The 22,071-nt window shown below is 39.2% G+C and overlaps 2 protein-coding genes across 2 annotated transcripts; both read right to left on the bottom strand.

Moving 5' to 3' along the window:
- Nucleotides 1-1,434: 1,434 nt before the first annotated feature.
- Nucleotides 1,435-9,873, bottom strand: LOC311263913 (putative E3 ubiquitin-protein ligase HERC3; the record flags this gene model as incomplete). Its single annotated transcript, XM_084364283.1, has 22 exons — nt 1,435-2,354; nt 3,056-3,158; nt 3,267-3,450; nt 3,537-3,607; nt 3,715-3,778; nt 3,907-4,073; nt 4,263-4,403; nt 4,504-4,755; nt 4,908-5,021; nt 5,161-5,309; nt 5,783-5,978; nt 6,083-6,188; nt 6,274-6,333; nt 6,466-6,578; nt 6,690-6,766; nt 7,312-7,436; nt 7,846-7,976; nt 8,427-8,518; nt 8,618-8,839; nt 9,200-9,276; nt 9,412-9,532; nt 9,666-9,873. 22 exons carry the CDS (start codon nt 9,871-9,873, stop codon nt 2,146-2,148), a joined length of 2,982 nt encoding a protein of 993 aa, XP_084220409.1. The 3' UTR covers nt 1,435-2,145.
- Nucleotides 9,874-10,476: 603 nt separating this feature from the next.
- LOC311263912 (putative E3 ubiquitin-protein ligase HERC4) lies at nt 10,477-21,746 on the bottom strand. Its single transcript, XM_084364282.1, has 23 exons — nt 21,502-21,746; nt 21,257-21,374; nt 21,052-21,128; nt 19,805-20,026; nt 19,628-19,719; nt 18,929-19,059; nt 18,309-18,433; nt 18,139-18,215; nt 17,953-18,053; nt 17,737-17,796; nt 17,402-17,507; nt 16,600-16,798; nt 16,097-16,245; nt 15,892-16,008; nt 15,582-15,680; nt 15,283-15,447; nt 15,033-15,173; nt 14,679-14,845; nt 14,491-14,557; nt 14,310-14,380; nt 13,278-13,461; nt 13,029-13,131; nt 10,477-11,825 (listed from the first exon to the last, which is right to left on the bottom strand). Exons 1-23 carry the CDS (start codon nt 21,740-21,742, stop codon nt 11,608-11,610), a joined length of 3,030 nt encoding a protein of 1,009 aa, XP_084220408.1. The 5' UTR covers nt 21,743-21,746; the 3' UTR covers nt 10,477-11,607.
- Nucleotides 21,747-22,071: the final 325 nt, after the last annotated feature.

A 22,071-nucleotide genomic window follows, 5' to 3' on the forward strand; every position in this document is an offset into this window, starting at 1 on the left:
TCTCGTACGCAGTGGAGAGAGGAAAATGAGTGAATGAGCTTCACAAGTCCAGAGAATTATATAACTGAGTGATGTGTTGTTTCCTCTGAACAGCAGGGAGGCACAGCGACAACAACCGCAGCACAACATATATCACAACCTGCATTCTTGAGATGCTTCCACTGTAAGGGACACAGAAGACTCAGAGGACCACGCAGGAAATGAGGATGAAAGCAAAAAAAAAAAAGTTGTTTCTATTTATAACTAGCTCTTAGAAATATCCTGAGGAAAATTCACAGAGCATCTGTCATCTGTGGCCTGCCGTCTGTATGGGGAGTTACGGCGTGTCAAATAGCATTTACTAATGATCCCATCATGTAAATGAAAGTTTGTGTGTCTCTGTGTGGGTTTGTGTGTGTTTACCTATTTCCATGTCCATCTATTTTTTTCCGTTATCCCATACGGCGTCACCTCACACTGACAGTCACATCCCTGAGCTGAAGTTTTCAATGTGTTTTCTGTATCATCTGTAGGTTTAACATGTCAAGCATTGTTATATTGAGAAGTGTGCACTAGAGTGCCTGATGATCTCATCCCAGCTGCTCTTTGTTTCATCTGCCCAGCCAACCTGCAGCAGAATGAGGCCACCTAGTGGTCATTTTATTTATTCATTTTTCTGTCTTTCTTTATTTCCTTCTTTCTTTGATTTACCTGCACCTCACACACACTCATGTGCCAACATACAGTAGTCAAAGGATGTATAGAGTTACTCTGTCCTTCACACACACATGCACGCGGACACACACTTTTCAGACCTAGCTAATGAAACAGCACAGGACAGAAACACAATGCCTGTGATTCTGTCAGCAGTAACCCTAGGGTGTGTAGGCCTATCTTTAACATTGTTTTCTTCACTTCCACTCCTAAATTACTGTTGTTGACTGTCAGAGGTTTGGAGTTGTTTTAGATTTATGACTGACCTTTTAGGTGTCCTTTAACTTGGATTGGATGGTTATTATAGCAGTGTGGCAGTTCACTTTAAGTTCACACACAACATTTAAATGTAAGTGATATGCAGTATGTATTTGGGCCTGTTGTTTTGTAACATGTGAGCCAGTGAGTAGTAGTTGATATGTTTTGATTTTTGCGCCATCAGGTGGTAGTACCCAAAATGACATTGTGGCCCACTTTAAAGGACGGACGCAACTCGGTTCACTAAATTCTTCTCAAAATGAAGTTTACAGCACAAGGAGTTATTAAGTAGTGGCTCAGGTACAGTAAGTCACATTTTCAGAGGGATCTGTTTATATCACCTGCATGTTTTATTAATAATATGGATATTGATAAGTGTATCAATAATTGTAAGGAATTCTTTCACTGGCTGCAACGTTCAGTGTTTCATTGACACCAAACAGATGCAGTAAAGCACATCAGTGAAAAGGCCACACCTGACAATTGAATATATATTTTCTTTATTGTTCACACATTTTCAAATTTTAACATGTGACAAATGAATACAATATAGTCATGACAAAACAATGACAGGAATGAAGTGCAATATAAATTACTGCGCATTTTCTAAAAAGACACCTGATTTACTTAAACATTAGCTATTGGTTTAATATTTCATCCAACTGCATATCCACCTTTCAATAAATTATTCTACTATTTACCAGAACCACACACTGCAGACTCCAATCACACCATACAGTTAAAACCAGATACAAAATCAGACAGAATATTATAAACCTCACAAATACATGATTTATTATGGTTGTAGTGTTGTATTTGATAAATAAAGTGGTAAACACACTATTTTTGTTTCTTTCAATTTGGCCCAAGTAAAAACTATTTCACATAAATATAAGACTTACGTATATAAAACTCATTATAAACATAAATAGGTTAAACCATTAGTTCATTAATAGTATTTTATATTTTCAAAACTAAAAGAGTCACACATGTTTTTAAAGTGTCTTCATGCTCTTTGAGGAGGAATGGCTGCAAATGCTGCTCTCTGATCAGCCTTTTCAAAGTAAACTCTTACATGGTCGAATAATGTGCATTCAGTGCAATTATTTAGTTTTCATCCCGAGGTGACACAGGTCAGGTCCACCCTTTCCCTGGACAGACACATGTTTCTGTCCAGCAGCTGTTCAGCCACAATCACATCAGGAATCCACTCTTTGGTTTCAGGGCCTCTGTCAGCCTCTCTCTCATGATCTCCTTGGTTGAGTATAAGGGCAGGACCAGAATAGAGTGACATGTCAGAGACTCAGGGAAGTGCGTATCGTCAGAGCCGCTCTGGGCTTGAACCTCCATTTGGATCTGGTCCATGCCAAGAATAGGAACCCCTCTATAACCAGTCAGGAACCCTGAGGAACACCCGTGGACAGAAAGTAGGAATCTTAGTTTACATCTTTGCAGCAGCATCATCTGCATCATCAGCTAAAGCACCTCCTTCAGTTAGTTATTTATTTGTATGGTTGAATGAATAGATGATAGTTAATAATAATGGCAGTAAATTAGATTACATTTTCTCCTGACTCAGTCACCTCTTAAAAATGATTGTTTTTGACTTCTCAAACACAGATAACTAACTTTAAGGGAGCAGCATGTAACTAATTACTTATGTCAAGTGTAGCTGCCGTTAGCTAGTTAGCTCAGTTAACTGTGCAGCTTGGCCCAGATTGCTAACAAGTGTTTGTATTTACAAGAGCTTTGGCGCAAGAGGGGCCGAGGCTAACTGGTTAGCATGCTAAACATGCTTTTCAACACAATACATATACATCATAACGTCAAAACTGTTATTCTATCACCTTCTGTTCGAAGTGTTTAATGTTTTCAACCAAAAGTCTTACATATTGCAGCTTTAAGTTGCAGTGGTAATAATAATGGTTAACTGAGAACAATGACATAATCAGGCTGTAAAGAAACACAGGCTAAATCATTTCATCTGTTTAATTTTTACACCTAGGAAATCATTTTTAGAACATAATTTTAAACATGATATATTTTACTTGTTTTGGTTAAAGGCTTCCACAATGAAACACTTGACATTAGGTGGGATACTTACAAAGGAAATCTTTCCTCTGGTCTTCAGTCAGTTCATCAAAAACCTCCCAAAACATCTGTATGTTGGGGTGGCCAGGATGATATTCACCTCCATAAAGTGTGTTCTAGTTTAATTTAAGAAAAATAAAGTTAAAATGTTTGAAATGGTAAAATGTGACGATGCAGTAATTAGTTGCAGAGAAAACAAGAGGAGCTTCAGTTCTGGCCTGTACCTGTTTCAGCTTTGCCCAGTTGTAGACATCTTTGCCCACCAGCACTCCCTGCAGCTCCTCCGGCCGGAACAGCTTCACCACATCTCGGTCACACACCTGGAAGAAGCCTCGCTCGAACTCCTGAAACACGCCCTCCACTGATGTGTTGAAGACGTGATTCACATAGGCGTCCACAAACTCCTTCCTGTTAAGAAGATTAAAGTTTCAGACAGAGCTGATGTGGGTGCAGGTCACATATATCACTAAGATTCAATATTTTTAAAGTCTTACTTATTTTGTCCCGTCACTGGCTTTTCAGGATTCTGGGGATCAAGTTCAACGTTTGTCCCATCCCAGTTTATCTGTTAATTATTAAAAAAAAAAAGAGGTTAGTGATATAACTGCAAAACCTTTGGAACACTGTAACACAGATAAATGAGACAGATTACTGGTGGAGTAAAACACCAACCAAAAAAGACAAGCACATGTCCTCTACGACATCATCTTCATTGTCCAACACATCCTGCAGAGTCCTTAAAAAAACAGAGTAAAACAATTGAGATTTATTAAGCTAATTGAACAGTATTTACAATCTATTGTGACCTTTCAGAATCACAATGTAAAACAATAAATTGGAGTTAATAAGAAGAAGAATACTGACTTTCCAAAACTGTTGAATTCCTTCATGTCCTCCAGTGTCGGCTGCACACCGACAAGCTTCTTGAACAGAGCAAGTGGGAATGGTAGGTATATGATACTCTGGTTGTACAAGGCCAATCCACACAGAACCCCAAACAGGAAGAAGTTTGTCCTTTCCTCCCTTGTTACCTGAATTGATAAAAGTAGAAAACAATTGAAATCTCAGGAAATTGTTTGAATGTATGTATGTGGTATGTGGAAAGGAAAGGAAAGGAAAGGAAAGGAAAGGAAAGGAAAGGAAAGGAAAAATCCATTCATAATATCCTGAGTCTATGGTTCAAAAATATTTCTTCCTGTATAAGGATATATAAGTCTTACTCTGGAGGGAAACCATGCCAGGGTTTTAGGGTCATTAAACACGAACATCCCAAATTTAGGTGACACCATCTCATGAAACACACAGTGAAAAAAGTCTCTTCTGTAGACATCTGTGACCTTCGGGTCCTCATCCAAGTAGACCTGAGAGACAAAAGTTACAATTCTGTTAGACACCTATATGAGGGTAGCTACACAATAATTTGTCTGTGCTTTAACCATCAGGTCAAATCTGAATACTTACTCGAAGTGGCCTCTTGAAGGCACTGTGATGAGTGGCAGCCAGTTGTTCGAGGGTGTCTTTCAAAAGTGACACTCGCCTCAGCTTCAGTTCCAAACGATTAGAATCTGACTTGGGAACCCATCCATAAGGCCACATGAACACCAGCTCTGGAGCTGCTTGCTGTGCAGCATCGATGTTAAAAGCCATTATCTTCGATTGCACATCCATCGCAAATGGGTAGTTACAAAGGATAAGCTGCCGATGATTCTCATCCTGAAAAAAGAACAAATCAGTCGTTTAATATACCAAAATGTACCCTTGATGATCATAGATTTTTTAAATTGGTGGGGTTTTGTTTAAATGAAAGAAACAACAATAAAGAGGGACAATGGGTTCAAAATAGTTTTTTGTCCGTAGGTTTTTACCACATTTGTCATCGAACGCCAAAGCTGCAGATCCTCCTGGAGAAATGTTTGGCTGATCTTCAAACAGAATGTTTTTTCTGGGATTCCCCGACATCCTGTAATCCTTTTGTTGGCCTGTAAAACAGGTATATTTAGGTAGTGTTAGTGAAGTGAAAGATTGGTAGGAAACAGAAACCATCACAGAAGAAAAGTTGAGCTGGATTCAATTTGGTGTGGTTTGTAATTTACATAAAAAAAGACAACTTATACTAACATTGTACATGTTCAGGAGGACCAGCATCAGGTTTTTGACTCCAGAGTCGCGACGGGCCGGCTGAAAAGACAGGATCACTGAGAGGGCCTGACTCCACGCCTCAACATGTCTAACCATGGTGGAGCGCGACAGTGAAGACCACCAGTCCACTGAGGAGGAGACATGGAGATGTGCAGACAGTTAGTGAGCATTCACAACAGAATAGATGTCACAAGTATGGAGTCTGGAGTATGGGGAAAAAAAACTATACCATAAAGATTAAACAATTAGAAATTATTTACATTAACTTAGTCCATGACTTTTGTTATTATTAAACTATTTGATATTATTAAATGAATGCTAATAAAATAAAAATTCAATTTAAAATATATTTCAAGAATTATTTTAAAATAGCAGCAGGAGCTTTGATTGGCCAGAGCCAACACATGACACCTGCCACCACAGCAAAGGGTGGCAGCACTGTGCAACATTACAGCTGGCCAACAAACCAGGGAGGACATTAGTTATTGGTTATTCTAAGGTAGTGGAAACGTTTTGAATGTCAGTCAAATGAGCACAATATTACACGATCCAATGATTAATGAAGCCTCTCAAACATTTATACTGTTATCTCTCTCAGTACCTATGACCTGGCAGCTTTCAACAGAGAGTCTTTGTATAGCAGCAGCGAGTGCTACTGCAAGCTTTGTGCTCTGTTGCCATTTGTGTCTCGGGATCACATGTAGAAGCTCAGTGAGAAGCAAGAAGATCCTTAACCCCTCCACTCCCAATGGTTTCTCAATATGTGATGGAAGCAACTGCAGAACAGCAGCCCCAACCTGTTGAAAAACATAACTTAATAAGTATAAAGTAAACTTTACACCCTTCCTTGTTAATTACTGATCAGATGCCAAACATAGATAGTCACTTTTCAAGTTCATACCTCTGCCGTAACATCATCATTCTTCATCAGTTTCTTGAAAGCACGTTGTGCAAGTGACAAGTCCAGGCCGGAGTACTTTGGTGAGGTCTGGAAATGTTTGTCTTTGCTATGAGGACAAAAAAAATGCATGTAATTGTAATGTAATTCACCAGATACAAGGAAGGGAAGATCATGCACATGATGGTGTTTACCTTTGGTCAAGGAAACACTGATTCACACAGGAGGCAGAGGAGAACAGCTTGTGGATTTCCCTGTGAAGGTTTCTTAGTGTTAGCCAATAACATTGAGAACACAGCTTAAGTAATTTGGAGCTAATTAAAAGTCATAAAACATTGGTCCAATAAACAAACCAATTCTATATTGAGAAAATAAAAACTGCTTACTGTTTGATCTTTTTCCATGATTTTGAATCACATGTTGAGGCCCATCTGTCAATCATATCATCAATAGTGTGCTGTGTTACATTGTTGACACCGTCAGTGTCCTGATGAACTTCCTGTGAGGGAAACAAGACGGAGTTAATCTCTGTTTTAGATAAATGACCAGTTAGTGATATTATTACACCTCCAACAATTATGGTGTGTATTGTTAGTATTTGTGTTGGTACCTCAATAGATGTGCAGGTTGCAAATGAACAGTTTCCTCCTGCGTAGATGTTTCTGATTATGAGACCATTGGTGGTGTCTGAAATAACAATAGAATTAAAGTTATGTCTAGTCTTCAGCTGCACTGTAACATTTCAATCTTTACATGTGCTATGAAACATTGTGTCTTTTTACTCTTGAAGTCATTTGATTGGCTGTATCTTATCACTGTCTATTTCAAAGTTTTTAGCCTCACCCTAGTGGTGGGAGATGACTGGTGTGGTCTACTATAGTACATACAGTATATATATATAATTTCAGCAATTGTGTCTCAGTATGGTTGTTGATTGTGATGAAGGCCTGAGGGCCGAAACGTCAATTAGAGCTTCTACCAGTCCAGTGATCAGCACCTGGTTACAACACCTGGTGTGCGTTACCTATCTATCATAAAGATGTCATTTTAACCATGCCATACTCATGCAGCGATACATCTTGAAACTAGGTTAAGCACAGGAATTTCTAAGCTGTCTTGGGAATGTCAATAAAATTTCAAAGTGTATTGTATTTGCATTTTAAATATATTACTCTATAAATACACTTGACTTGACTTGTCATTCACATTAATTATTTGAGTATTGTAGTTACCTTGTGGCCGTTGAACAGGTAGCGGAACAGACGGATGACTCTCCTCTCCATGTCCCAGCTGGCCTTGCTCATCGCACCCAAAAGTGTAGACCCTCTTGGAGTCCGTTAACACTAATGTGTGATGTCTGATTGAGAAAACAGTTTAGAACAAAGTAAATTTTAATGGCAACTAAGATGTACTACAGCAACCAAGCCCCCATTTACTAGACTATAGCTAGTGTAATAATTTATCTATTGTTGAGTCAGTCACACACCTTTCTTGTATCCTTCTGTGATGTTCTCACATGCAACAAAACTCCCTCAAAATGCATATTTATAGCCATACATTTAATAGCTTTCTTGTGTAAAACTGTTTTCGTTGTCATTTGGAAGTGCAGTTATCTTAAATATATTTAAATTTGTCATTTGTAAGCAAAAGAAAAGTCAAATGAAAGATGTAAAACATTTAAATAAAACTCCAATCATGCTAAAACTGCGTTAGTAATGAGTAGAACTGGCTCAGAATAATTGTTAAAGTTTGTCATTGTACTGTACCGTCCACATGCAATCTTGGTGACTTTTGCCCGCCAGAGCTCTGCAACCAGCCGAGGTCGTAGTTCATCGCTGAATGAGTTGTGCCCGAGCTGTCCATGTTGACCAGAGCCAAATGTGAACACTGCACCATCCTATAAAAGCAACCAGACAATTAAAGTCCTGCTTACTCTGTGAGATGAAAGAAGTTAGTATGTGGTATCATTTTCACAAAAAAGCATCAATTTATAACCTTTTTTAATCTTCCCTCTGCTCAAACATGCGTATCATATTCAGTGTCAGTTTACAGTAATTAATATTCAAATATTAACTGATGACACAGATATGATAATGACACAGAATAGCTCTCCGGAATTAAACCATGCCTGTTTAATTTGGCAGTCAGCACTTTGAATCCCTGAATACATTTTTTAATTTTCAGCGAGGAAAGCTCGACAGTGGAGTGTGCTCAGAAGTAAACCTTTAAACTGAAATCTGTAAGTTGCACTTTCCTTCATTTCCATGTCATTTCTAGAACTGTATGCTTTTCCAGCAATGAAAAGTGGTAAGTAACAACATGAGGGTGCCATGTTTCTTTGCCTTACCTTGGTCAGAGTGACAGTGTGGTCCTTTCCACAGGAAATGTGAACGGTTTTCTTCAAGTTCAGGCAATGAACAGCAGTAGGTGTATGTCTGTCTATAGAAAAGAAATTCAGAGTGAGGTTTAAATGTTAAAGATATATATATATATATATATATTTTAATAAATGTAAGATAAAATGACTAATCGTTCTACCTGTCCTGTCTCCCAGCCCGAGCTGTCCACAGTCGTTTCTCCCCCAGCCGAACACACCTCCAGACAAAGAGAGGGCGAAGCTCTGCTCCCCCCCTGCAGCGATCTGGACCAGAGGGATCGCTGACAGAGATCGGAGGTGTTGGGGTGAATCAGTGCTGGTCTGGCTCTTCCCCAGACCCAGCTGGCCTCTGGAGTCCTGGCCCCATGTGTACACCTGCCCATCTGTGGAGAATCACCATGACTTTGTGAGCTCAATAGTGCTATGTTCAATGCTCTAATCGGCATTCTCAAACATCCTGTATTTTTATTGTTGTTTGTTTTTTCTGCTATGTTATTATAATTCAAATGATCTTTTACCATCCTGTCTCAATACTAGCTGAGGCATTTTTTCCAGCTCATCAACAACAGTTAATAGAATGGTTTACAAAGTCTATACTGGGATTGACTAAATGTATTGAAGAAAGGGGAGCTAACTACATGTATAGATACATATAGGACGATTTTAACATTTTCTGTGCTAAGGGCATCCATGACTGTGATAGGAGCCAACAGAAACTTGCTTTCGGTTCTAATCTACTTTACCTTTGGTCAGGGCAACTGAATGCTGGCTCCCACAAGCAACCTGAAGTACTGGTATCTTACACAAAACCTCTGGTGCCCTGAAACAACAGGAAGCAGCACATAAACACTTGGGCTACCATAATTCAAGAGCAGATTTCACAAAAGAAAAGACAAACAACAAATAAAGAAACTCACATTATAGAAAAAAATAATAAAATTCATATTTTGCATACCTTGGACTGAAAGGAGTGTGAGTTGGGTCCACACAGAGCACGGTGCCCCTCTCAGACAGAAGTGTGACTGTATCATCTCTACAGCTCACAGCCTGAATCTTCTCTGGACATTTCACATACTCTGCGAGTACACAGGCCACAGAAACACAGCAGGTTGTAATGGATCAGTGAAGCAAGAAGAGAACCTCTTTAAGCTAATGACAGAAGGAAGTACACGTGTCACATAAAGACAGAAACACAAGGCTGATGCTCACTCTGTTTTCCTCTGGCTCTTCTCCCGTCTTCGCTCTCATCCATGCGAATTATGGATGCATCTCCATTGCTTTTGACAAAGGCGATCGCACTGTGACCAGCTGACAGATCTGTGATGTGAAAACTGAGGTTTAAAAAGTGAACCACGTCTCCTATTGGGTTAACTCTCGCCCGAAAGCCCTGCCGACAGTCCTCTCCCCATGAAAACATTTTGCTGAAGTGACTCTGACAGACAGAGGGCTGATTTATATGGCTCAGCTCCGTCAGGCAGAAACGAAACTTTATTCATTAACTATGTAAAGTCCAAAACATGACGAAGGGAAAACAACACAGCCAGTGACTCAGAGATAGGAGGGACATTTGCAGTGAAAGGAAAATGAAAGTGAAACTACAGACTACAGCAGTATTGAGACCAGAGGTGCCAGAAATGTTTCCCTTTGAGGGCCAAATGTAAAAAAAAAAAAAAAAAAAAAAAGAATAGTTGGGCCAAAAGTAAGCACAGATTGTATTTTACTGTATTGTTAAGATGGTAACTGGCACAAGGATCCCAAGTTCCATTATTTGACTGACAATAACAGATAATGAGGGATCCTTTTTGTTTGATTTGATGAATACATAAATTGCATTATTCATTATCCAATAAAACACGTTGGCATTTTCAAATTATAATTATTTTCCACACATTTGTAACATTAGTCATTTAATTCATAGGGCAGTTTAATACAAGACAAAACAAAAAATAAGAAAAAATGTCGCAAGAAAACACACAAAAACAGCAAATAAAAAATATATAGGCTATATTATTTTCTTCTTGCTTTATTGTTTTTCAGAGAGCATTTTTCAGAATTACCCAGTTAACTACAGATGAAAATGAGAAAATTTGTATCAGCATGTGCTTTATTTCTTTCACAAGTCTGTGATATTATTCCTGGGTTCCACCACATATATGTCATACACACTTGCACATTCCACAGTATAACCACAAATAGTCACATCGGTGGGGCCCACTAATCAATGCTTTCCTTACCACCATTAAATAACATTACTGTACATGCAGCTTCCTCTGGAGCCACAAAAGACTTAATACTACTTTCACATATTCAGTAGTACTCCCAAAGACCTGTTAACACACTTTAACGTGTGAAATTGGTGGAGTTACCATTTAACGGAAGTATTGGGCAGGATTTTTTTTTATGTACCACAATCAATACTGTTTGGATTCACCCTTTATTAGCAGGGGGCCTATCTCAAGTCTTGAATATTATTCATCAAACAATAGAAGGTAATCCTTACTACGTATGCAGGATACTATATCTCCTAAAGTCATATACTTTATATACATCTGTTGCGTTATTTCCCTTAAACTTATAATAACCCAGCTGACTGTCTGCAGCAGTAAGATTCAGAACTGCTCTTAAGGTTCCAGTGTATTTGTGGTTCTATGAAGTTGTATCAGTTATTCCACAGCTGAGAAGGTGAGAAGAATGTATTTTCTTTATCGCTCCAACAATAAAACATTTACATATAACGAACATACACAGTGAGTATAAATGTAGATCATTCTGGTTTACTGTATGCAATTATTCTGTATGTAACATTTCTGGTTCAACTTGGCCCCAAAATAACAAACTCTTTCACACTCTTTATCCCCTGAGGAGATGCAACACCTGTAAAAGGCAACTTACTTAAGACTGACTTGCAATTTATATAGTACAGTATGTACTATTTATATCAGTTTATTCACTATACACACACATCATCATCATCATCATCATCATCATCATTATCATCAAAAAGACTTTAGAAACCTTTGTTTTTGCATATACAAACACACATTAGCAATAGCTACAAAGGCTGCTCTTTGTCATCCATTTATAAAGTGCTCTATTGCAATGTCCACTTCTCTGTACAGGTGCAGTGAATAGTTGTGGTGCAGCTCCACCATCACTTGTAGATATTTCCGTTGTTGGTCAGGGCCTCTATCAGCTTGGTTTGCATGATCTCTTTAGTTGAGTATAAGGGCAGCTCCAGGGTTGAGAAACACGTATGTGTCTGAGGGTAGAACTGGTCGTAGGAGAGGTCCTGGACTTCGACAATTTTGACTATCATCTTGACATTTGCGATGCCAAGAATCGGCACCCTTTCAAAGCCTGTCACAAACCCTAGTAGAGGAGAAGTGGTGATCGGTGAGTTTCACACTTTTTAATTTCATTATTTTTGTAACATCCTTATCTATGTGCCACCCTTCCCTCTAGACAAAATAGGTGATGAAAACATAATGTAGTTGCTGCTAACTAGAGTAGTTATTTTATTGATCCCAAACAACCACTATCTAATGTGTGAGGGCATTTTCTCACAAACTTATCCGATGACGAGTATACAGAACAGCAAATGCAAAAACTATCATGAAGCATCAAGATAAAGGAAGCTGCTGAAATAGCTCATTTCAATGTATATGTGTAAAGAGTATGGCTGTCAAGCAATTAAAAAAGTAATCTAATCCATTACAAGCTTTGTGATTAATTAATCATAATTGATCGCATATTCCAATACCGTAAGCATGCAATGCAAATGGATTTTGGTATTTGAGTGATAATGAATAAATGGACATTCTAAACTTTAAAGGAGGTGATATTCAAAGCTTGAAGTTCTCTGATGGTTAGAAAATTCCTTTCTGCATAAATTGCACAAAACGGTGCTCCTGTCAACAGCTCCATCTGGGTGTTTTTTTGAAGCCCCACTCCACTGTGTTTTGGTATTTTTGTGATCTTTCCTGACAATGTTTTATAACTTTTGACAATTAAAAAATTGACAATTTCGCTGAAAGCTGTCGCCAAAATGGAATGGACCACAGTGAAATCTGGGACTTTGATGTCATCCACCAAGCTTCGCCTTTGGTGTGAAAGAGTGGCATGGCTCCCATAAGAACAGGGTCATTGTAGTGAGTGTTGTACAGGTTACAGTTTGACCATCCCTACTACTAAAGAAGACCTCATGTTTGAGTGACTGCTATCACTATCCCTGCTAATATCCATGCTATTGCTATCCATGCTAAAGTTGTTAATCATGCTGAAACGAGAGCGTTTGGTAGCTTTGGTATAACATCTAGCTACTAACCACAGGCCATTCTCAGTTTGAGAAAGAACGTTAACCGTTTGGCAGTTAGAAACACTGGCTGGAGTTTCCATTCAGTAGACCTGTGCTCAGCACCCTTTAAATATTTGCCTCCATGATCTTTACAAAGCTGCTGTGGAACGTGTTCATGTGTATTTTTTCTGTAATTAATAAATCGAAATTAATGCATTATTTTAACTGCCCTAGTAAACAGTATTTTTTAATATGTTAAAATCAGGTACAATACTTACAAAGGAAAGCTTTCTTCTGATCCTCATTTAGTTCATCAAAAACCTCCCAAAACATCTGTATGGTGGGGTGGCCTGCATGGTACTCCCCCTCATAGCTTGTGTTCTAAAAACAGTGAAACAGACTGTTACAATTACATCTGTTACAGACAGTTATAATCATTTGTAGTGTTCAAATAAAGAAGGATGTGATAAATCAGACACAGCTTCAGAGAAAACTGGACTATAAAGAGATCTGGTTATAGACAGTACCTGTTTCAGCTTTGCCCAGTCAAGCAAGTCTTTGCCCACCAAAACTTCTTGCAGCTCCTTTGGTCGGAACAGCTTCACCAGATCTCGGTCACACACCTGGAAGAAGCCTCGCTTGAACTCCTGAAACACGCCCTCCACTGATGTGTTGAAGACGTGATTCACGTAGGCGTCCACAAACTCCTTCCTGTTTAACAGATTAAAGTTTCAAGTCAGCAAATACCGGAGATCCACACATCTACTAAATGCACCACATGCACTTCCGAAGATAGGGGTCCTCAATCAAAACAATCAAAACAAAAAGATACAAAAGATAAAGATTGATGAGTCTTGAAGTAGTATGGGAGCATGGGAGTTGTTGTTTTCATTGTAATCAACCACCATTGTTAATGAGAAATCCATCTACTATGGAGTAATGTTTTTTTCAGTTTCATTCACGTTATTTTTAGTCACATTCACAGACTTCCAACCTTGCTCTGGGACTCTTTCCCTGAAGTCATAGCAACAAGCGACCAAATGAAATCCACTGTTACCTTGAATAAAATTACAAATTTCTTTGGGTTTGACCCTTTTTGGAAACAATTGGAATGAGACCACAATAAAAGAATCTTACATTTTAATGTTACATATTATATTGTTTACTTATTAACTGCTCTGTTCCCCTTTATTTCAATAAGACTGACTGAAATCCTATCTTTCAGTAAGGCATCCTCCTGTGGAACCTGATAGCTTCATTTCCTCCTACAAAACGTACTTGTGGTGTACCTCAAGGGTCAATTTTGGGTCGCATTCTTTCTCTTTCACCCTTGGCCACATCATTAGCAGATATACTATTTCTATGCAGATGACATGCAATTATATCTTCCGTTCATCCCCTCTGATAGTAGCAGTTTGGTTGTACTAAAGAATTGCTTTGAGCATATTAAGTGTTGGATGACTTGTAACATTCTCCAGCTTAACAAGTCTGAAACTGCGTTCACTCTTAATGCACTCACAGTATCACACAACTTTGGGTCATGTTAAAACAGTCCTTACTTGTTTTGACTTGTCACCGGCTTTTCAGGATTTTTAGGATCAAGGTCGACCTCTATCCCATCCCAGGTGATCTGTTGATCAGTTGAAAGAAAGAATAAGATAGTGATAATGTGATAATTGATTTTTCAGGTGGATATCATGAAAAGGATAAATAACATTTTTGCCACTGTGAAACACCTACAACAAAATACATGTCCAGGTTTTCTAAGTCGTCATCTTGGTAGTCTTCCAGGATGTACTGCAGACTCCTTAAAACACAAAAAAGGAATAATATTTAAAATTATCAAATATAATGTCCAGTATTCTGAGCAGAAAGTCAACACTAAAACCAAATATTTGTCTTTTCAATATACATATATTTCCTCTTACGCTCCAACAAGTTGGCTGAATTCCAACAAATCCTGCAGTGAAGGCTTTACACCCAGCAGCTTCTTGAACAGAGCCAGTGGAAAGGGTAGGTGAATGATGCAGCCGTTGTATAAAGCCAATCCACACAGAACCCCAAACTGGAAGTATCTCTGGTCCTCCTTTGTTGCCTGGTGTTGAATATAGGATTAATGATTTATATGTTTTTCGATGAGGTAAAACCTTCAGTTATATTGTTTATACAGTATATTGTTCCATTGTTACGTATTACAATCGGAGGGAGAGCCAATAAATCAAATACATTTTTGAGTCTATTGTGCAGCAATTATTTTCATGTATGAGGATCTAAATACTTACTTTGGAGGGGAACCATGCCAGCGTTTCAGTGTCATTGAACATGAACATGCCAGATTCAGGTGACACCATGTCGTGAAAAACTTTGTAGAAAAAGTCTTTTTTGCAGAGATTATCGATTGTTCGGTTTTTATCAAAGTAAACCTGGAAGACAAAAGTGCACAAAATAAGCCTTGCGGCTGAAACAGTAGTTTATACAAGAACATGTGACTTTGGCCATGCTATGGTTATCAGATGAAGTCTACACATTTACCACAAGTGGCATCTTGTAGTCAGTGTGATGAGCAGTAGCCATTTGTTTGAAGGTGTCTTCCAAAACTGCTGCTCTCCTCAGGTCCATTACAAAGAACACATCTTGAGGTAGTGGGAATCCATATTCAAATGGCATACTGCAGATGATTTGATAAATTGTTTCCCACTGAAATAAAATATAAAATGAAACATTTAATTTCTCATAACTTATTCTACCATTTTTGTGTTGTGCACTGCAATAGTCCACCCTGACAGTATTGTGTGTAACGGCTCATGAAGAAGAATTCAAGGCCTGATTACCTTGGTGCTGCTAGCATTCATATCAAAAGCTATTTTCTTTGACTGCAGATCCATCACGATTGGAAAACTACAGAGGATGAGTGGCTCTGCATTCGCCTTCTAAAAGGGAAAAATGTACACAGGGTCTTCACATTTAACAGAAAATTTAAATGGCAACTATTGAAAAAAACATTGTCTGAAAAGAGAGGACAGAAATAAAGGGCAATGGAAGGAGGCAATGACTTGGCAGCTATCACAAAGTAGATTTAAACCCACGATGTACAGAGACATGGCCTTTGCTCATAATCTAATAAACCATTTGTTTTTTTACCTTGTGTTTCAACCTTGAACGCCAAAACCGCAGATCCTCAAGAAGAAACTCTTTGTCAATCTTCACATTAAAATCACTTTCTGGCAACCTTTGTGGTTCTGCAATCCTGCTGTTGGCCTTTAAAGCAAAATATGTTTTATGTATTAGGTGAAACGTTCAATAATATATAACAATTACAAAAAATACAGGAACAAGCCATACTAACATTGTACATGTACTGGAGGACTAGCAGCAGGTTTCTGACTCCAGAGTTGCGAGGTACAGGCTCAAAGGACAGGACCACTGAGAGGGCTTGCTTCCACACCTTAACATGTTTAACCATGGTGGAGGGCGACAGCAAGGACCACCAGTCTCCTGAAGAAGACAACATGAAGATTTGTTGGATATCTTTAGGAGGAGGAGCTGTGCATTACTTCCTGTTTAAAACTGATGCAAAAAAAAGATTCACAACTGTCCGTTGTCTTGTTTTGCAGACAGTTTTTAGAACTGATTGAGGCCAGCAATCTGAATCCAGCATGGAATGGCGGAGTCCGTCACTAACAATAAGAAACTGCTCTACAGAGAGGTAACTTCTCAGTGTAAATCCACTGAATGACTATTTGTACGATTTGTATTTATGACAGCATTATGTTGCTTTCATTGTACAAAGTGCATTTAATCTAAACAAACAGAATCCAGATATTATGCAACGTTTGGAGGTGACAGTACCTATGACCTGGAGGCTGTCATCAGACAAGCAGAGTACTGCAGCAGCGACTGCCTCGGCAAGCTTTGTGCTCGTTTGTTGCCGTTTGTGTCTCTGGATCACATACAGGAGCTCCATGAGAAGCAGGTGGATCCTCAACCCCTCCACACCCACTGGCTTCTTATCAAGGGAAGGAAGCAAGTGCTGGACAGCAGCCTCAACCTGTCAGTTTAAAAACAGTGGTGCATGGTCACTCATCAACCAATGACTGGATGGAGCAATGTAGAGTGCATGGTTCACTGCTCAGGGTGGTGTTCAGAGAAAATTACAATTGGATCATTTTCTAAAAGCCTAAGACAAATGCATACAGCCTGTTTTCAGAAACAGGCCTTCAAATGAGCCATCAGGGCTTCGGTAAGGTAGTGATGTCACAACTATACAGTCATTGCCATCAGCCACACCCCCAGCACAGCTGAGGTTGCAAAAACACTGGCAGAACTAATGCAAAAACACAGTGAGCAGCACCTGTTCAGGCTTATGAGAGCTGACCAATCAGAGCAGCTTTGGTTTCGGGAGGGTGGCCTTAAAGACACAGGCACTAAAACGGAGCCTTCATAAAAAATGGTGAATAGAGGTGCTGCAGCAATGAACAGTATGAGAACAATTAGGTGTTTTTTAAGCATTAAAGCAAAACAATTTCTAGCAGCCACCCTATTCTTACAATGCATAGCATGGGATCTTTAAGCAGACAGTGCATTTAGAAAAGTAAGACAAATATTCTAAGAAGATAACTTCATACACATTTCAAACATTTCAGTTACATACCTCAGCCAAAACATTGTCCTTTTTCACCAGTTTCTTGAAGGCAATTCGTGCAAGAGACAAGTTCAAGCCAGAATACTTCAGTGAAGTCTGGAAATGTTTGTCCTTCCTAAAAACACAAAGAAGAAAAAAATACAATTCGGCACAATGGTGCTTTGAGATAAATACTAACATCTAGGAACTGTGATCTTTTTTGAGGCAAAGTTAATCACAATCCATCCAACAGTTGTGGAGATATTTCAGTCTACACCAAAGAGGTTGACTTACTATCTACAGGCAAGGGTGTACAATAAATGTGAAAATTCACCAGATTAAAGTAAGTGCTGAAAATTGTTTACCTTTGTTCAAGGAAGCTTTTATTCACACAGGATGCAGAGGAAAACATCCTGTGAATTTCCCTGTGAAGATTTAACATTTTTAGTCAACTGACAGAAAAAAAAGTGTGTATTCTTTTGATCCAATTGAAATATTCCATTCCAGTCATAAAACATCAGGATATTCAACAAAATAATTGCATAATAAAAAAAAAATGCTCATGCGTTATAGCTTCTTACTGTTTTATCTTTCTCCATGACTTTGAATCACATTCAGCAATCCATTTGTCAATCATGCCATCAAGACAATGCTGTGTTACATTGTTCACACTGGCAACTTCCTATAAAAGAAGCACACTGAGTTAGTGTTCACATGATTATACCTTCAACCATCATGGCTTGTGTTTTATGTATTTGTGTTGGTACCTCAGCAGACGTGCATATTGCAAATGAACAGTTTCCTCCTGCGAAGATGTTTGTAACTTTTGGATCGTCAGCAGAGTCTGGAACAGTGATGGAATTAAAGTGTAATCTCTGTAATGAAATCATTTCTTGCATTCACATTTTTAATTCATTTATTACAGAATTGTGGTCACCTTGTGGCAGTTGAACAGGTAGCGGCACAGACGGATGACTCTCCTCTCCGTGTCCCAGCTGACCTACTTCTCCACGCCCAAAGGAGTAGACCCTCTTGGAGTCTGTCAGTACTAATGTGTGATGTCTGAGTAGACAGAATATCACAAATAAATATTTTATTGAGGGAAATACTCTTCAAAACATAATTCATGTAATCTTTGGTTGTCTGTTTAGAAGTTACAGTTTAGTAGTCAACCCTGGTTTCAAAAGACAATTACAGCATCATCGGAGATTCTATCTTTTTCCAAAGTAATACTCAGACAACTGCCAGTGAACTGCCAGACAATCTAAACTCATTGTTATAGTGTCTCCTGTGTCTTCATGATTGTTCTGACGGTATAATAAAACAATGAACAGAATATCAAAATCTACAGGTACATAGTCTGACCCAGAGTGATGGAGTGTCTTTATAGTTCTCTATATAAACACACACGTTTCTGTGTCATTTGGAACTAATTGAGAAACACTGACATGGTTTCAAAACAACTTTTAACCAGGAGCCGTACATGTTGAAACTGCTACAACTGAAATGGGGAGAACAAAAAATACAAAAATAAAAATAAAAGGTGATCTACTGTACCGTCCACATGTGATCTTGGTGACTTTTGCCCCCCAGAGCTCTGCAACCAGCCGAGGTCGTAGTTCATCGCTGAATGAGTTGTGCCCGAGCTGTCCATGTTGACCAGAGCCAAATGTGAACACTGCACCAGTCTGAGGAAGCAAACGGAGTTAAGTGGTTAAAGTCCCATTATCATTCACATTTACAAATCTGTGGGATCTAAGTTGTACAAATTATTTTTTGTCACTCGTAGTGCACACCATCGTGGTCGGACTACAGGAACACATGCTGGCTGAGACTTCAAGTAGCTTATCATGATGCCTTGGTAATATTACTAAAGAGCCCTTCTGTGGATGGACTAGTGCAAGTGAGATGTTTGTCGCTGCAGGAGTCAGTACTTTCCAAACTGAATTGAATTGAATTGATGAACCCAAAGAGAGTTATCATCTAACTCAGCTTTATGTTATAGTGTCTTTCAGCTCATTGTTTTGGTTTTACAGAATGACACTTTACTGTTTTGGCTCGGACTCTCTGCTCTCATTGACACTGTTTTGTGGTAACAACATGAGAGTATTAAAATGATAGGTATGCAAAATTGTGAGTAGTTACTAAGAAATGATTATGGGGAGGAGTACAGTATATGGCAACTAGAAGAATATTTAGTAACTACCAAGGTTTTTGTACTGCACTAGAAAGTATTACCAGGTTTCTGTGTCTAACCTTGGTCAGAGTGACAGTGTGGTCCTTTCCACAGGAAATGTGAACAGTTTTCTTCATGTTCAGACAATGAACAGCAGTAGGTGTATGTCTGTCTATAGAAAAGAAATTCAAAGTGAGGTTTACGTGTTACAGAAATATATATATCTATATATCTAATGTAAGATAAAATCGTTCTACCTGTCCTGTCTCCCAGCCCGAGCTGTCCACAGTCGTTTCTCCCCCAGCCGAACACACCTCCAGACACAGAGAGGGCGAAGCTCTGCTCTCCCCCTGCAGTGATCTGGACCAGGGGGATCGCTGACAGAGATCGGAGGTGTTGGGGTGAATTGGCACCGAGCTTCCTCTTCCCCAGACCCAGCTGGCCTCTGGAGTCCTGGCCCCATGTGTACACCTGCCCATCTGTAGAGAATCACCATGACTTTGTGAGCTGCATAGTGCAGTTTACAATACTGTAGTCTGCTTTCTCAAACACTTTACTGACATCTTAGACTACAGTGTTTCCATGGACTGACCCATTAAACCCTGTGCACTGAAGGGCAGAGCTACACTTCTTGACAACAGCACAGGTAGCATGTAGTTGTTGGAAGGTGTAGCCATAATTTTCAGCACTTAATTTATCTACTTGTTTTTGCATGTTTCAAACTGTTGAGGAGTTTATTTAGCAGCCACTAGCCCTCTCTACCTCACTGTGTCCACTCATCTGCTCTAAACAATCCAACAGAGACTCCTACTGGTGAGAAGGTGTAATGACATTCACAGTGCCACTGTTTGTAAACACAACACACATGACTTTAAAGGGCCAATGAGCTGATCTTTGAACTCTTAAAGGATGAGTTCACCCAAATTACAGACACATAAGCACACTGAAACAATAAAGTTTGGGTTTTTTTTTTGCAATAAAGACAAAGAAGAGAACATCATTTCTCAAACAATATTAATCAGAATAATCCACTAACATCTTTGTGTGTAAAGGAGATGCTTTTTCATTTATTTCCTTTTGTTTTATAAAGGTTCTTGTGCATGTAAATGATCTTGAAAGATAAAAAAAAAGGTCTGCACCAACAGAGGCTCCTCCCTTCCACAGAAAACACTGCTCCTGAAACACCTAGTCAGTAGTCTCGCCTTTTGTTCCGAAACATCACGCGACATCACGCTGAGTCACCTAGTTTGGCACATACTATTACTTTAGTACAGCTTCTCTGTTGGTGTTAGTGGTGCTTGCTCAGGCGTATGAGAAAACTGATGTGTTTTTTGAGCATTAAAGCACGTAAACCTATTCCAGCAGCAAGCCATAAACATAAAATGATCAACCTGAAAATGAGCATCTCTTCAGCACTACAAATTAAACTGTCAGAAAGGCAAAAAGCTCAGACACAAACATCTATACACTTATGGCACAATAGACCCAAGGCACCTTACTGTACCTTTGGTCAGGGCTACTGAATGGTGGCTCCCACAGGATACCTGCGTTACTGTGATGTTGCTCAAAGCTTCCACTGGCCTGAAGAACAAGAAACAGGAAATACCGCAAGCTAAACAGCATGTAACCAAATGCAGATTACAAACAATTTTGGATCATTCTATACATTTTCTTGCAAGTGTAGGACATTGACAGCAGCTCTTTCTTACCTGGGGATGTATGTGTGAGCTGTGTCCACAGACAGGACGTTGCCTCTGTCTGACAGCAGTGTGACTGAATTATCCCCACAACTCACAGCCTGAATCTTGTCTTTACATTTCACAAACTCTGAGAGTGAAACACAGCAGAGGCATGTCACCATTACTGATAATAATAACTTCCTTTTTTAAATGCTTTGTAAGCACCAGGTTGAGTTATTTAATATAAATAAGTAGAAATATGTGATGATGCTCACTCTGCTTCCCTCTGACTCTCCTCCCGTCTTCGCTCTCATTTGTTCTGATGATGAACGAGTTTCCATTACTTTTGCAGAAGGCCAGCACGCTGTGACCTGCTGACAGGTCCGTGATGTGATAACCGAGGTCTGAATACTGAACCCCATCATCAGCATCATCATCATCACCGGTCCGACTGTCGGTGAGTGCGCCGTGTTTGAGCCGAAAGCCCCGCTGACTGTCCTCTCCCCATGAAAACATGCCGTCATCCGGTCTCCTCAGGACGCACAGCTGACTTTTATCAACCCAGGAACGAAACTGAGAGGACACAACCCTGCACGGTGCTGAGGAGGGGAAACAAAACCTAAACACACCGACACTGTGGCTTTAAGGAGAAACGAAAGTGAAACTGTTTGTTCACGAACGTTCCATCACAGTGGAGTGTTTTTTAAAGGTAATTTTTTTTAATGTCATGTTGCATTACATTTATAATTTGTTCACGTTCAAAGTCATTAGTCGTATTGACTGGGTGGATGTGTGATGTTTCGGTGGAGGAGGACTGATGGTCCGTCTGTTTCGTTTCAGCACGG

The sequence above is a fragment of the Pagrus pagrus genome (assembly GCF_965226575.1).
Source record: "Pagrus pagrus genome assembly, chromosome: 10".
In the NCBI taxonomy this organism is placed as follows: Eukaryota; Metazoa; Chordata; class Actinopteri; order Spariformes; family Sparidae; genus Pagrus; species Pagrus pagrus.